The 16,049-nt window shown below is 49.3% G+C and overlaps 1 protein-coding gene across 4 annotated transcripts in view; it reads left to right on the top strand.

Moving 5' to 3' along the window:
* Positions 1-450: 450 nt before the first annotated feature.
* Positions 451-16,049, top strand: part of PAX9 (paired box 9) — a 34,868-nt gene continuing 19,269 nt past the window's right edge. For all 4 annotated transcript variants that reach the window (XM_079985768.1, XM_079985767.1, XM_079985766.1 and 1 more), the window contains exons 1-3: positions 451-761; positions 1,988-2,617; positions 9,734-9,876. In XM_079985768.1, coding sequence (XP_079841894.1) covers positions 758-761; positions 1,988-2,617; positions 9,734-9,876 — 777 coding nt within the window. In that variant the 5' untranslated portion in view covers positions 451-757. The remainder of the gene's footprint in view (positions 762-1,987; positions 2,618-9,733; positions 9,877-16,049) is intronic.

Here is a 16,049-nt window from a genome sequence, read left to right as displayed (position 1 = left end):
TTCTTACAAAAGAAGTATCCTTTCTTGTGCTGGGGGTGGGAGGGAAAACGTTCTGATTTTTGAAAACATTACTTTGTCCGCAAATGTAGAAGAAGAAAAAAATGTATTATTAGCAACCACTGGAAATCTGCAGGTTCTGGACGGCAAAAGGTGGACCCTCTCTAATGAAAACTATACAGTCTTGAGCTGCTTACCCGTCTCATTAATGCATCTGGCACATTCCGGCATTAGTTTCCTTGCTAATGCGCAGCTATCGCGCACCTATTGCGAGCTGCCCCTGCGCCGGGAACCCAGGTGCTGATCCAAGCCCGCCTGCGAAAGCGAACGGAAGGCCCTTCCAGGGCGAGCATGTCTGTCACCCTCCTCTGCCAATGAGAGGGCCCGTTCTCCTTTAGGTCCGCCCTTGGCAGGGGCGTTCCCCTGCTGAGTGATAGCCTGAGCCGCCCCGGCCAGCCCAGCCCAGCCCACGTTGCTGCGAGATTGAAATGCAGAACTTAAGTCTCCTGTCTCAGGAAAGTGACTTCCTCGGGGTTCCTTTCCTTGACACCGTCGCCGGCTCGCGTGGTGGAAATCGGAGGCAGCCTCCGGGGCCGCCTCCTCCTCCGCCTCCTCCTCCAGCGCGCACTGCGCCAGGCCGGCCAAGGCGCACTCGGTCGCCTCGTTTCCTTGGGGGATCTTGAAAAAGCAAAAAAAGCAAAAGCAAAAGCAACTCCACACCACACGTCTCTCCCGCTCCGCGGTTGCCCTGACTCGAGCCATGGGTAAGTTGGGCCGGGGAGGGAGAAGGCAGGAGGGTGCGGGGCTGGCGAGGCAGCAGCGCCTTCTCGACTTCGCTCTTGTTCCTACCAGTTGGAGGGACGCGCGAAGGGTCAGCAGCCTCAGCCGCAGCGGGCGATCCTAGTTAGGCTGGGCTTGTAATTTGGGACTCGCCCGGAGGGCGCCCTCTTTCCGTGCGTTTCGCCTTTAGCTTTAAGCTACTTGTATTTCTGAGCGAATCTCCCAAGCGCTGCTGGTTTAGGAAAGGAGCTCCGCAGCTCTCGCTAGCTGCTGGCTGCTGCCTCGCCAGCATTTCCCAGAACTTAAATTTTCCAGGCTGAACGAGACCAGATAATTTTAATCATACTCTTAAAAAAAAACAAAACCCAGAGAGAGGGGAGGAACAGGAAGAGGGGCAGAAATTAGAGGTCGACAACCGCCCTTTCGTTTTGTTTCTTCGCATCTGGATCTACATTCAAGAGCGCAATTCTAGCTGTGTCTACTCAGAAGCAAGCGCTCTTGTAGCTAAAGGGGGCTTACTCCCAGGTGAGTGGGTTAAATTGCAGCCCGGGTCCCGTTTCAACAGGACTTGCTTCCAAGTAACGCCTCGGTGCGAACTTTCTCACCCCCTCCCGTCCCGCCTCATTGCAAAACGGCGGTTTCCACATAAGTGACTCCCTCTCAAGCCTGGGTCTTTTAGGATCGCGGGCCGCGCTGCTGCTGCGCCCGTTCCAGAGCTGCAGACGGGTGCTTTAGGATGGAGATTCGTGAGGAGATTTCCCTCCTCAAAAATAGCCTTTTCTCTGGACGGGTGGGCCACCGCGGTCCGAAAAGAGCTTTTTGGGTTTTTTGGCAGCCCGAGCCCAAACCTTGGAAGGAAAGCCCCGCTCACTTCAGGGGGCCTTACTCCCAGGGAAGCATGCCTAGGATTGCGGCTTCCGTGGGTTTTCGTGGCCATTTCCCGCAGGCCTCGCTTCTTGCCAAGGCCGGTGACCCGGGGGCGAGCCGTACCTCGAGGGAGAAGCGAGGCCTGGCTCTGCGTGGAACTTGCTTCCAGCTCCGTGGCGCGCTCGGCCCGATCCCTGGGAATACAGCTGCCCCCTTGCAGTCACGGGGCGGCTTCCTCCTCCCAAGTAAACGGGTCCAGCCTAGAAATGGGTTGGGGGGCGTCGGGGCTGTGCTTGTTCCCCCGAGCGAGTCCTATGTGCGGTGCGTGTGCTTCTCCCCACAGAGCCAGCCTTCGGGGAGGTGAACCAGCTCGGCGGGGTTTTCGTCAACGGGCGCCCGTTGCCCAACGCTATCCGGCTCCGCATTGTGGAACTAGCCCAGCTGGGCATCCGGCCGTGCGACATCAGCCGGCAGTTGCGCGTCTCGCACGGCTGTGTCAGCAAGATCCTGGCGCGCTACAACGAGACGGGCTCCATCTTACCGGGGGCCATCGGGGGCAGCAAGCCCCGGGTCACCACGCCCACGGTGGTGAAGCATATCCGGACCTACAAACAAAGGGACCCCGGCATCTTCGCCTGGGAGATCCGAGACCGGCTGCTGGCCGACGGCGTGTGCGACAAGTACAACGTGCCCTCGGTCAGCTCCATCAGCCGCATCCTGCGCAACAAGATCGGCAACCTCTCGCAGCAGAGCCACTACGACTCCTACAAGCAGCACCAGGCGGCCCCGCAGCCCGCCCTCCCTTACAACCACATCTACTCGTACCCCAGCCCCATCGCGGCGGCGGCGGGGGCCAAGGTGCCCACCCCGCCCGGGGTGCCCACCATCCACAGCGCCGTCCATATGCCTCGCACGTGGCCCTCCTCCCACTCCGTCACCGACATCTTAGGAATCAGGTCCATCACCGACCAAGGTAAGCGCTCCTGGAGACCTCCGGTGGTTAGGGCAGGAAGTGGGAAGCCAACCCGAAGGAGAACCCCCCTGAGCTCCTCCCCCAGAGGGCCCTGGGCCTACTTGTGGGGTGGGTTCATCTCTTTACAAGTTAGATCTCCTCGGTACCAAATCCTGCCAGTGTTACCTTGGCGAAGGTGTAAATTGAAATAGAAATCCTTCATGACTTTGCCCAAGATAAAAGCTACAGATAACCCCCCTGCGGATGATGTCCCCTGAACTTCTAGCTAGCATATCTACTTTGAAATAATCTTCATCTTACTTGGTGGGAATTTCAGCTTCCCAGATGACATTTAGCTGATTCTTTGGGTACATCCTCTAAATGGACCATTTCAATTTAAGCAGAAATAATATTTTTATTATTTGTATCCAGCCTATTTGACTGGGTTGTATATATTTGTAAAGTACCTCAAACTAATTTGAGCTAACAAAAATCAAATGCATTAAAACAAATATGTTGTTTTATTTTAAACTACCTAGTTCCAAATTGAAATAGAACCCAGTTTGCTTAAATCTATGGCCCAATAAGTGGCACATTTGCTTTGGAGTAACTTCCATTAAGCTTAGTTTAACTTGCTTATGAGTAAACATGCACAAGATTGGCCTATTCAGATTAGGCTGCATTCCTACATATGCTTACTTGGGATTAAGTGCCATTGAGCATAGTAGGATTTATTTCTCAATAAACAATCCTGCATCTCATTTTTTAGACTGGGCTGCAGCTATGTGTTTGTGATATGGCACTCAAGCCTATCTGCATATTTGAAAATATGTTTGCTAATGTTATATGGCACTGTATTGGAAAGCCTAGTTTGTGTAACTCCTGCCTTACAAGTATACCTCTTAATAAATATAACATAATACAACCTATTTTCAGATGGCTAGCCATATTAATCTGCCCCAGCAAAAGCAACCGTCTTGTGACATCTTTTAAAAATTTAATATGGCCTTAGTTTATAAAATAATAAATTTGTTAGCTTTTAAGGTGTCACAATCCTCTTTGCTGTTATTATATACCTGGTAGTAATAGTTATATAAACATATGAGGGTGTTAAAACAATAAAGAATCCTGTGGCGTTCTAAAAACAATTTTATTGTGCCATTATGTTTCTGTAGACTATAGCTGACTTTCTCAAATGCTAAAATGTCACCTTCAGTTTGGCAACAAGGTAGCAAATGGTGTGTGAGATTATACATATTTTAATATATCCTAAAAATCTAAATGTCTATGATATAGATGAATAATGCACAAGCAAAGCAATAGGCAAGCATGCAAAAAAAGAGAGAAGCTATCAGGTATATTTGCTTTTTTCCCCTGCCAGGCCTTCTTTGTGCCTGTTTGCTTTCATGTCAGGGATTCTACAGGAAAGGCATCTCCTTGAAATTGCAGGCAAATCCACCACCAGTTTTCGCAATCAGACCAAATTTGCTCAGACAGGAAGTTCAAATGTCACCTAATTGCTTTCGTTCTTCTGCTTCACTTTGTTTTCCTCCAAAGCGGTGGTCCAGAAAACTGAAACTACCGATGTTTAACTAGCATTTAGCCCCTTCCAAAGAACTGCTGCTCGGCTCGCTTTTCCTTACTTTGCTCCAGAAATCGAAACCTTGCCCTTACAAAAAGGCAAGAGCGTTTGAACCGAACAGTGAAACGCTCAAACTAAACACACGGCATCAGATACTTGCCCACCATCTCAAAATGTGATGCTACACAAACAGTCTCGCTGGGGGGGGGGGGGTCTCATAGGTTTTAATGGGGCCAAGTCCCCCCCCCCAAAAGTGTCTGTAAATCTAGTCAACTCCTCCCAATAGTCTAACTCCCCCCCCCATCAATTCTACCTATTTTTATCACGAAACACTATTATTTAGATTATGGCTGCTGTATGATTTGGCATTTTTTGTAAAAAAAAAACCCCATGTTAATAAAATATTCAGGGTTGTTTTTTTAAAAAAAAATTCACGCTGCTTTGCATGCTGAGGGCAGAAATAAAATAATAATAATAATAATAATAATAATAATAATAATAATAGCTAAACATTAGGTTCTAACTTTTCCTAGCTCACTTTTAAGATTCCAGCTGGAATTTCTGCAGGAAAATAAATGTTGCCAGTTCTTAAAAATTACAATGCATTTTCCAGGGAGGGGGGGGGGGGAGATTTGCAAATGCCAATTGTGCCCCTTGTGGGTGGGTGTTGGGGAAAGAGAAGGAGCTGCACGAGAGCGATGCGCGACTTGGCGTGTATTTCCTCCTTTTCTTAGAGCCATAGTGTCCAAGGCCTCCTACCTAGGGAGCCGGGCAATCGGGTGGGATCTGAATGACAAGGAGGCTTTTCCATCCCGTCTCCTGGCCTCCTTCGCTCCCTCCCCTTCCCCTTCCCCGCTCCGGTTTGCGGAGCTGCATCTGAGGGCGCTTTGCCCTTGATTTATAGGATAAGCTGACCTTGCTGACACGGAAAGGAAGCCCCTATTCATGGGAAAGTGAGAGATCAGCAGAACAGGGAGCTCGCAGAGACAGCTCGCTTTCTTAAGACAACTTTCGACGTGCGCCAGCGCGAGGAAGGGAAGAGACCAGCGGCTGGGGGGCTCCCCTCTTTCGTCCCGGAGAGGAGGGTCCCCCCCTGCGTCCTTGTTGCGAGGGCCTCCTCTATGTCCCTGCCGAGCACCCGTAGCATTTCCTTCGCCCTTTAGGGCATCCACCGAGTTTCCAACAGCCTGTTGATGGCAGGAGTTCATAAAATAAAAACCCCAAGTGTTTGCGCTGAAATGGTTCTGTTTGCACCCTAAATGCCCTGGCTTAACCGGCTTGTGGATCCCATCGAAGGCTCGCTGCGTTTGTCAGCTTTCCCTGATGGCTTCGAATTAAGATTCCGTTGAAATCTATGGGACTTGCCCCCAATCAGTCCTATCTTAGGATCGAAGTGTTCTCGCCCCTAAATCCTTATGGGTTTTTGCTTGGAAGGAAGTCAGCTGGCCCCATGGATTTCAAAGGCACTTGCTTCATGGCAAAAGAGACGGGGATCATAGTCACATCCGGAAGTAGGCTGTAATATTGATGCAGGTTTAGGATAGAGACACGCAAACATTCCGTTTTCTGGTGGCTGTTGCAACCGCGCAGCTTTCCAACAGTGCAATCCTGTACCGGTCGACTCTGAAGTAAGTCCTATGGAGCTCAGTGGGGTTTGCCTCCTCCATCCGTAACAGAATATAGGTTGCAAGCTAAATATTTCAAACAAATAATAAAAAAACCTTCCGTATTAATTTGCGAGTTAGTTTTCATTACGCATCTCCTGCCGTAAAATGTGACACTATTCCATCAAATCGACCTTGAAAATAATTATGTCAAAGATACTTATCACTACGCAGGGGCTGTCAGCAAGAGAGGATGATGGGTGACTTTCAACAACTGCGGAGTTTTTCTTAATCCAGTTAGGCCCAAATAATTTCCTTCCTTTGTGTTAGGATGGAGTAACTGGGCGCTGGAGTTTGGGGGGTGGGGTTCGTTGAAAACAGTGTGGAAGGTGGAATGGAATGTCAGATCTGCCCGTCCACATGTACCTTAAACACGTCTACTTGGAAGTAAACACTTGTTAATTCAAGGGCGCTTAAACGCTGCGCATAACAAGATTGGAATCCAATTATTTGGAACGCTCCAAATGCATTTCCCTTCCTTATTTGAACGTTGTAAATTCAACCCAGTCTCGAACTCAATGATATTTACCTCTTAATAGACAGGTATGGGATGTCACTGTAAGGCTTCAATCCACCCATGGAGCCAGTAAATACAATTGGGCTACTCTGGAGGAAGTGGATTCAGGCGTGAAACCAGAATCACGATAATATGTGCTAAAATGACGCCATACTGCCCTGTAACACCCCCCTCCCCAATTCTCTGACATTAAATATATTGCCTATTATCGATTACCGTTTATTCATGCAAGTGAGTGACTGGAATGAATGGCCACTTCTGATTCGCCCTGTCATAAGTGGTGGCCTTTGAGACTGCGGAAGTCCAAAACTAGGAAGCTTTTTTCTTTTTTTCTTTTTTATGTTTATCAGGCTGTTGGAAACTCAGTGGCTAGAAACGCGTTTAGGATGGGACTTAAAAGGCAAACAAAATTGTACGGGTGCTGGACAGGGACATAACAAGGCGACCCAAATCACAAGTCACAAGGCAAAGTGTTAGGAGGAAAGACCTTCCCCATCAGGTTAAGCGGAAATTTAACACAATTCATTAATTCTGCAGGTGTTCGTGGTGATTTGTCCTTTTGCGATTAATTAAATGAGAATTAGTTTGTGTGTGAAGTATGAAGTTAAGCTTAGCTTCCCGGTGGACAAAGCTACTGGTCATTTGCATGGCTTTCTCCTTTGATAGACCCCATACAGGCTGAAAAAGTTTGGAGGAGACTTTGATTCGTGTGTTTGTATCTATGTATCTAGCGCATCTAATATTTGCACAACTATAGTCAAACACAGACTGTAGTCAAACTACAATCAAATTTCCTTCCAGAAGTATTAACGTAGATTTATTTTTATTTTTTAAAAAGAAGCAGCCACAGCAAATACCCTTTTACGAGCTAAAATTACCCCACCCCTTTAAACTTAATATACCCCTATGCTCAGCTGAATATCTGTGTTACTTTGATTTCACTGGAACTTGTTTGTGGTTCAGAATATTATTAGGATCGCAGCTTCTCTGTATCAGGGACATTAACTGCGATCTCCAGGAAAGGAAGGCAGACAGGTTTTTCAGTGTTGGTTTGTGGGAGCTCAGAGCTCTCTCCTTTCTAACATGGTAAAGCTGAAATCGTAAACACGTTTGCTGGCGAGTAAGCGCGCTTGACCACAGAGGGGCTTACTTCCGAGGAAACACATTCCTCGGCAGTGAGTCCTACTGGGAGACATCTGCATCCTGCTCCTTTATACGTTTATTTAGAAATAAGTACTTATAAATAGCTGTTTATCGGACCGTAGGATTGGGGTTTCAGTTACTTGAACTTTAAAAGAAGGAGCAAAAGTTTCCAGCTTGCAGGCTGTGGAAACGCACCCACAGGCAGGGAGGAGATGGGCTGGCTTCAGCCTGTTTTATTTACTTCCTTACAGCGCAGTTGCATGAGTGTCTCCTTAGAAGTAAGCGCCATTGAATCCAATGGGACTTACTCTCAGGCGAGCGTGTCCAGAGTCTTCAGCCACTTCCTCGTGGTTGTACTTTACGCGTGCAAAACCAGGATCTCTTCACAGCGAAGGGAATAAATAGCCTCCGTTAAGTGATCCCGAGTTTGCGCTGTTGCTTAACAATTTCAGAAGCCTCTTCCTCGCCAGGTCAGCTGGCGGTCCACTGTCTCTTGGAATCATTCAAGGAGCCAGGAGGCAGGACGTTGGGTTTGCACCAAGGGACTCCTCTAGGCCTGCCGCCCCCGCACCCCGAATATACTTTAACTGCGGGGGAGGGAGAGAAGGAACGAGACCCTCGGAAAATAAGAAGACTCTGGGACGGGCGGGCTGAGCGCGGCGCATTATGAGCCTGCGTTAAAACCACAGCTTGAAATAACGTTCGCTGTTTGTTGATGGGCAAAGCCTGGCAGATAGCGACTGAGATGTCACCAGAAGCTTGCGATGCGAAGAGAGGTCCCACGTTTTCCCAAGTCGGGGCCTCCTATTGCTTTCATTTTCATTCCTCCCCCCCCCCCAATTTATTTCTTTGGTTCATGTTGGATGGTGGTGAGAGAAGCGATCTAGCGCCTGGCTCGGCTGATTTACAGATTTACTATAGGCTGAATCCCTTGATTTAAACAGGAGGCCTCCGTTGGAGCAGATTTGCTCTTGGGATGTGCGTCCGGTCGGTTGCGATGGCACCGCAGTCCTCAAAACCACGCTAGATCCAGCGCCTGGGAAGTACCGCTGTGGAAACCATATAAATCCAGCGGAGGCGGTATACTAGTGTCGCCTCGGCAAACTTACTCCCGAGTAAGCCTCGCTGGACTCGGTTGGGACTTGCTTCCGGGTCAACGTGCGTGGGATCCTGGCTGCAGGGCTGTTGCAACCCTAAACCCATTTAGTTGGGAATGAAACGTCATGGGATTTACTTCAAAGTAAACATTTTTAGGCTCGGGCTGCCCACGGGGCTTGAAGAGCCGCTGTAATCGAGACGGCTGATTTCCGACTACCCGAAACCTTAAATCCTAGGCGCATTAAATAGAAACAAATACCACTGATTTGAACGATTTCAAGCAAATTTGATTAGTTTCACGACTTTTCCTCCCAAGGAGGGCGGGGGGAAACCGTTTCAGGCTGGGGGAAATGAAGAACTGGGAACAAATGGCACAGAAACCCCCAGCCAGCCTCCATTAGGAAGGAGGTTTCCAAGCCCCGTTGATTCCAAAAAAAAGGGGGTTTAGCACCCAAGGAAGGGCGTCCATGAGGAACAGGGAGCCAGAATTGCGGCCCCTCGATGCACCAACTTAGCAACAAGTTCCATTAGGGGTCACCTACATACAGTATTCCTGCACTGCAGGGGGCTGGACTAGATGACTCAAGCGATCCCTTCCAGCTCTACAGTTCTATGATTCCATGCAGAGGCGATCGGGACTTGCTTCCGATGCGGCCAGGCACAAGGGTCAGTCGCCCTTTTCCTTGCCCCGGGAGACCTTGGCTAACGAGGTGCAAGTAGATGAGGGTTTTCACGGGGAGGGAGGGGAGAAGGAGCCGGGCCCTGAGTCTCTGGTGGAGATGCAAACTCCAGCCGGCCATGGGCGTAGTCAGGATTTATTGGGGGGGGGGGAGAGGACACCCACCTGTCATCATCCTCTGACTGGCTCTGTCTAGCAGATTCGGAATGAAATGTCTCAGCCACAGTTGTTTTAAATTTATTTTGACCCCAAGCGCTAATAATAATAATATATGTGTCAAAATCTTCTTACAATTGATTGATTGTGGGGTGGGGGACAGCTGCCCCCCCGTCCCTCCCTGGCTTTGCCCCTCGCACCCGGCCCTCCCTTGCGCACGAGTCTCTTTTTCCGGGAGCCCCCCTATGCGAGGCCGGCGCCCCTGGCTGACGCTCCTTTGCCCTGTCTTTGCCCGCAGTAAGCGACAGCTCGCCCTATCACAGCCCCAAGGTGGAAGAATGGAGCAGCCTGAGCAGAAGCGGCTTCGCGGCCACAGCGCAGCACGTCGCGGTGAACGGGCTGGACAAGAGCTCCATGGAGCCCGAGGCCAAGTACAGCCAGGTAAAAAGCGAGCGCCGGTTGCCTGGAAGAAGGGCTGGGGGGGGATTGGAGGAGGGGTAGGAATCGCAGGCTGAGCTCTCAATGCCCTTCCCTGGGGGTGAGGTAGTTAGTTGGAGCGCAGGCCTAGCCATGCCTACTTCCAAGTAAGCCCTCCTGAATCCAGTGGGGCTTATTCCGAGGTAAGTGTGACTAGGGTTTATTGGCTTTCCATAGTCCTGCCATAGTCCAGTTGAGTTCCAATATACTTACTCAGCAGAATCATTTTAAAACTTCCAATAAAGAGAGAAACGTTTTCAAACCGGAACACGCAGCAATCTGGATTACGGTTCCGGATGAAAGCCAAAACAAGCCGCCTTCTAGCATGGACGTAGACAGGATTTTTTTTTGGGGGGGGGGCAGGCCTTTTGTTAGAGGGGCAGAACCTGTTAACTATGCATTTATTTTTATTGATTTGGGGGGTCAGCTTCCCCTCTCTGCCCCCCATTGGCCAAGCCCATGCCTTCTAGTAAAGCCAGGATCCAATGAATTGCTTTAAGTCAATCTTCCAACACACACCTATTTTGGGGTGGGGGGTGTGTGTGTGAGAGAGAGAGAGAGAGAGAGAGAGAGAGAGAGAGACCCTCCTCTCCACACCACCCCCTTTTGGGGGCGATATTGGGGTATCACAAATAGTATGTAGCAGCAGAAATTCAGGATGGTCCTGCCCGAATCCTGTGCACGCTTCCTTTGTCGTCAGCAAAGCCAGGACTCACAGGAGAGAGTTTGGCTGGAAATATATTCTGGAAGCAGCCTCAGCTCCCATACTGAGAGTTCGATCCGGCTCAGTTACTTGAACTTCATTCCCATTGAAATCAATGAGGTTTAAGTGAAGTAATGACTAACTTCCCCATTGATTTCATTGGGCAAACTAGGCAAACTAGGAGTTAGGCCCAATGAACTCAATAGGACTTCTAAGTAGACATACACAAGATCATAGGATTGCACTGTTTGTCCTGTTCCAATCCAGAGTAAACCTGATTATATGTATTATATGTGTTGGAAGCAACCCAGAATGGCTGGGAAAACCCAGCCAGATGGGCCAGGTATACATAATAATAAAATTTATTATTATTATTATTATTATTATTATTAGTCACTTGTTGGAGAGGGGCTGGAGAGGAGGCTTGCTTTATTCTGAAGTGCTTCCGAGGTTGTGCCATTCCAGCATGGGAGTACTGAGCTAGGCTTTCAATTAATGATCTGCCAGACCAAGAGTCCCTTGCTTTAATTTTTAGGTTTTACTTGGTTTGTAATAAGTTGCCTGCTTTCTTGGAACTGAAGGGGGGAGGAGCTCTGTCTTCTCTTAGCAAACTATTCCTTTCCTGCACTGGTCCATTATGAGCAAACTGAATACAGTACTGTGCTACTGTCTCCGGGCACCTTTCAGTGAAGCATCCTGAAGTCATGTTAGTTTTGAACAGGAAAGGCATACAGCTCTATCCCACACATTCACTCAGAAGTCCCACTGTGTCCAATGAGGTTTATTCCTAGATAAGTGGAGACAGTTACTTAAGCAGTGGCGTAGCGTGGGTTGTCAGCACCCGGGGCAAGGCAAGTAATTTGCGTCCCCTAACCCCTGGATTTTGGACGCAGGTGGCGCTGTGGGTTAAAGCCTCAGCGCCTAGGGCTTGCCGATCGAAAGGTCGGCGGTTCGAATCCCTGCGGTGGGGTGCGCTCCCGCTGCTCGGTCCCAGCGCCTGCCAACCTAGCAGTTCGAAAGCACCTCCGGGTGCAAGTAGATAAATAGGGACCGCTTACCAGCGGGAAGGTAAACGGCGTTTCCGTGTGCGGCTCTGGCTCGCCAGAGCAGTGATGTCACGCTGGCCACGTGACCCGGAAGTGTCTCCGGACAGCGCTGGCCCCTGGCCTCTTAAGTGAGATGGGCGCACAACCCCAGAGTCTGTCAAGACTGGCCCGTACGGGCAGGGGTACCTTTACCTTTACCTTTAACCCCTGGATTTTAGCACTCGAGTGCGAGCGCGCGCCCCCCAGATGTTGCGGCCGTCCCCCCTGCACCCCCCCACGCTACGCCACTGGGGCTGGGGGCGAGCGAAGGAGCCAAGGACCCCCCCTTAAGGGTCAGCAGGAATTTATTAAATTTATTATTTGCGGAGCCCCCGCGGGCCAAGGCAGCCGAAGCCCCCTCCCCTCGGGCGCCTCCCCGCCCCCTCCTCTCCTTGTGCTGTAGGTGGAGCCCGCGCTCCGAGGCGCTCCAGATCCGGGCTTGGCGAGCGCCTCTCCTCCCCCCGGCCTGGTCCTTGCCCGACCCCCCCCGGCTGAGACTTGCGCTGAGAGCCAGAGCCAGCGGCGCCCCCTTCCGCCGGGAGACCCTTGCCCGCCCGCTGGCTTCCTCTCGGAGGGTTTTGGGGAGAGCAGGGCGCGGCGAGGCCCCTCTCTCTCCCAGTCGGCAGAAGCAGCCGCCACCTGTGGCTGGGCCGAGGGGATGGCGTCGGCGTCGGGTGCGGAGGCTGCCCGTGCCCGTGCCCGGCCAGGCGTTGGTGGCGGTGTCGGCGCTGCTGCAGCGGCTGCTCCTCCTGCGAGCAGTGAGTGGAGCACAGCCGCAGCGGCGGGGAGCCCGGCGGAGGAAGGAACTTGTCCCTTCCCTCTGGACTCGCGCCCCCCCCAGATGTTGCACCCGGTGCGGCCGGCACCCCTGGCACCCCCCACGCTACGCCACTGTACTTAAGCACCCTTATTGGGGACCAAGCCCCATTGAACTTGGTAATACCTATGTCTGAGTCAACTTCCTTAATCCTGTTAAGCGCCTACTTCATTTTCTTAGTGGAATTAACAGGATTTAAATGCCACCTTTGAATGGGGACTAGTGGAGATGACCACATAAAAGCTACATGCATTGGTCATGTGACTAGGCCCCAGAGCGCCCTTAAGACCATGGCATAACCCTGGATATTAGCTTTGCAATGTATTTCTATCCCACCATATGACCGAATGGACCTCTTTAGAATTGTGGTGTGATCTGGCTGTGACATCTGTTACCCCATTGATTGCCAGGGTTGATTTGGCTCATTTGGCTGGTTAGGCAGGTGTCTGCTTCCTCCCGCACAGCTTCTTGTGCGTCCCTCCTGAAGCTGTGCATTCGAGAGGACGACCATCCCAGGTAGAAGGCGTGTACCATTATTTGGTCAAGGATACACGATAGCTGCACTCCTCTGCTAGAACCTCCAAACAAGCTTTGTAATGTACTTACTGTATATCCCACCATGTGGCCCAATGGACCTTCTTAGAATTGTGGTGCAAGATATATCGTGACATGGGTGGCGCTGTGGGTTAAACCACAGAGCCTAGGGCTTGCCGATCAGAAGGGTGGCGGTTCAAATCCCTGCGACGGGGTGAGCTCCCGTTGCTCGGTCCCTGCTCCTGCCAACCTAGCAGTTCAAAAGCACGTCAAAGTGCAAGTAGATAAATAGGTATTGCTGCAGCGGGAAGGTAAACGGCGTTTCCGTGCGCTGCTCTGGTTCACCAGAAGCAGCTTAGTCATGCTGGCCACATGACCCGGATGCTGTACGCCAGCTCCCTCGGCCAATAAAGCGAGATGAGCGCCGCACCCCAGAGTTGGTCAAGACTGGACCTAATGGTCAGGGGTCCCTTTACCTTTTATATATCGTGAACCTTTATTCATTCTTTCTCCAAGTCTTTTATTTCTTCAACCTCAGATCAGTTGGTTGCTCCCAGTGCAGTGACCCATGTGTAGATGTTGCTCCAGGTGTGCTATTTCCATGCATATTTATCATTTTTCATCCAGAACAATGTTCTGCCTGTGGATGCTTCTTTTTGCTCATTGATTACCCCGGCTTGTGGGCACATCCACTTGAACACAAATAACACCCTTTCCCAATATATTTTTGTGTACTGTAAATGCACCAGATTTTGAGGAATCAGTTCAACTGGTTGATAATTGATTTATTTAAGAAAGTAAGAAGAGCTCGGCTGGATCAGATCAAAGGCCCATCTAAGCTCAGTAACTTATTTTCACAGTGGACAACCAGATCCTTATGATTATTCAGAGGCATGCAGTCTCTGACACTGAAGTATTCAACCATCATGACTAGTTCTCAGTGATACCCCTTTTCTCCATGAATTTGTATGGTCCCCCTTTTAAAGCTACCCAAGCTTGGAAGCCAAATATTGTGGTAGCAAATACTATGTGCTGTATGAAGAAGTACTTATTTTAGTATGCCCTGAATCTCAAGAATCAGCTTTATTGGATAGCTCTTCATTCATTCATTCATTCATTCATTCATTCATAATTTTATTTCCATGCCTCCCCCACAAAAATCATACCCAAAGCAGCTCACAAAACAGGAATGAATTTCAAAATCAAATAGTGCAAAAGCAATTTCATAATAGCATAATACCTGCATAACAGCAATACAATAACATATTAAAACATAATAAAAAAATTCCTTCCAGTAGCACCTTAGAGACCAATTAAGTTTGTTATTGGTTTGAGCTTTCATGTGCATGCACACTTCTTCAGATACCAGTGCACACGAAAGCTCATACCAATAACAAACTTGTTGCTGTTGTTTAGTCGTTTAGTCGTGTCCGACTCTTCATGACCCCATGGACCAGAGCACGCCAGGCACTTCTGTCTTCCACTGCCTCCCGCAGTCTGCTCAAACTCATGCTGATAGCCTCAAGAACATTATCCAACCATCTCGACCTCTGTCGTCCCCTTCTCCTTGTGCCCTCCATCTTTCCCAACATCAGGGTCTTTTCAAGGGAGTCTTCTCTTCTCATGAGGTGGCCAAAATATTGGAGCCTCAGCTTCACGATCTGTCCTTCCAGTGAGCACTCAGGGCTGATTTCCTTAAGAATGGATACGTTTGATCTTCTTGCAGTCCATGGGACTCTCAAGAGTCTCCTCCAGCAGCATAATTCAAAAGCATCAATTCTTTGGTGATCAGCCTTCTTTATGGTCCAGCTCTCACATCACTACTGGGAAAACCATAGCTTTTACTATACGGACCTTTGTTGGCAAGGTGATGTCTCTACTTTTTAACTTAGTTGGTATCTAAGGTGCTACTGGAAGGAATTTTTTAAATTTTGTTTTGACTACGACAACCTACCTGTATATAAAAACATGTAAGAAACCCCATTCCATAAATATAATGAGAGTATATTAACATCATCTAATACCCACTAGCAAAAATAACCAGGGAGCTTGACTGTGTCACCTTGGTCCTGGAAACTCCCCTCCCATCATGTCGCTTACAGTCCCTCTCCTGCAGCAACTTACAAGGCTTCCAAAGGCAAGGTGTGGGGTAGCTGGAAACACCTCTCTCATGATGTTGTGACTCTGGGTTCTGGCACTATGAGAGGGGGATAAAACCTTCTCTCTTATTTTCCACACCATGCCTAATTATATACATCTCTCATTAACCATGCTTACATCCTTTATGGTATCTTTCCTATTGTCCTTGATGCTTTGTTTTCTAATCTGCAACATACTATACATTCAAAGTTGGCTTCTATTATTGCAGTTTTGAATAACCCCTGCCTGCATTCTTGGGAGATTTGACGATCTTGACTTTCCATTTCAACTTTCAAGGAGTTTCCTCTCTTGAAGTCAAATGTGCCTATGTCAGACTTCCTTGACAGTTGTCCACATATGTAAATGCTGAATTTGAGATTACTATGGCCACTGTTTGCAGTCCGTTTGACAACACTTCCATCTCCCACCAGGTCCTGGGCACCACTTAAGTTTAAATCCAGGATTGCCTCACCTTTTCTGGGTTCTATGACCATCTGTTCTGCAGCATAGTCATTTAGTGTATCTTGACATTTTACTTCTTAGTGGAAACCATAATATGCACGTATCCATCCTGCCCATTACTATAACACTTCCTCCTTTAGAGGCCTCCTTGGTAGCATTCTCCATCTTGAGATCACCCTGGGCATTTGGGTACATTCCAAGTACATCACTACTTTGGGAGCTGTCTTGCCACCCACAGCGATGCTGTGCAGGTGTCTTTCCCTTTTGGGATTTTCAGTCTGTTCCCCCTTTGACACACAGAAGGACACCAACCTTTTATGCCCTAACTTGTCCTTCCTATAGAGTTTGTATTCGGAACCAGTGAGAATGCTTCACTGGTGTTCTCCATTCCACTGGG

This window comes from Podarcis cretensis, assembly GCF_951804945.1.
Source record: "Podarcis cretensis genome assembly, chromosome: 1".
Taxonomy (NCBI): domain Eukaryota; kingdom Metazoa; phylum Chordata; class Lepidosauria; order Squamata; family Lacertidae; genus Podarcis; species Podarcis cretensis.
The sequence above is the reverse complement of the archived record's forward strand: the minus strand, read 5'-3'. Positions and strand labels throughout refer to the sequence as shown.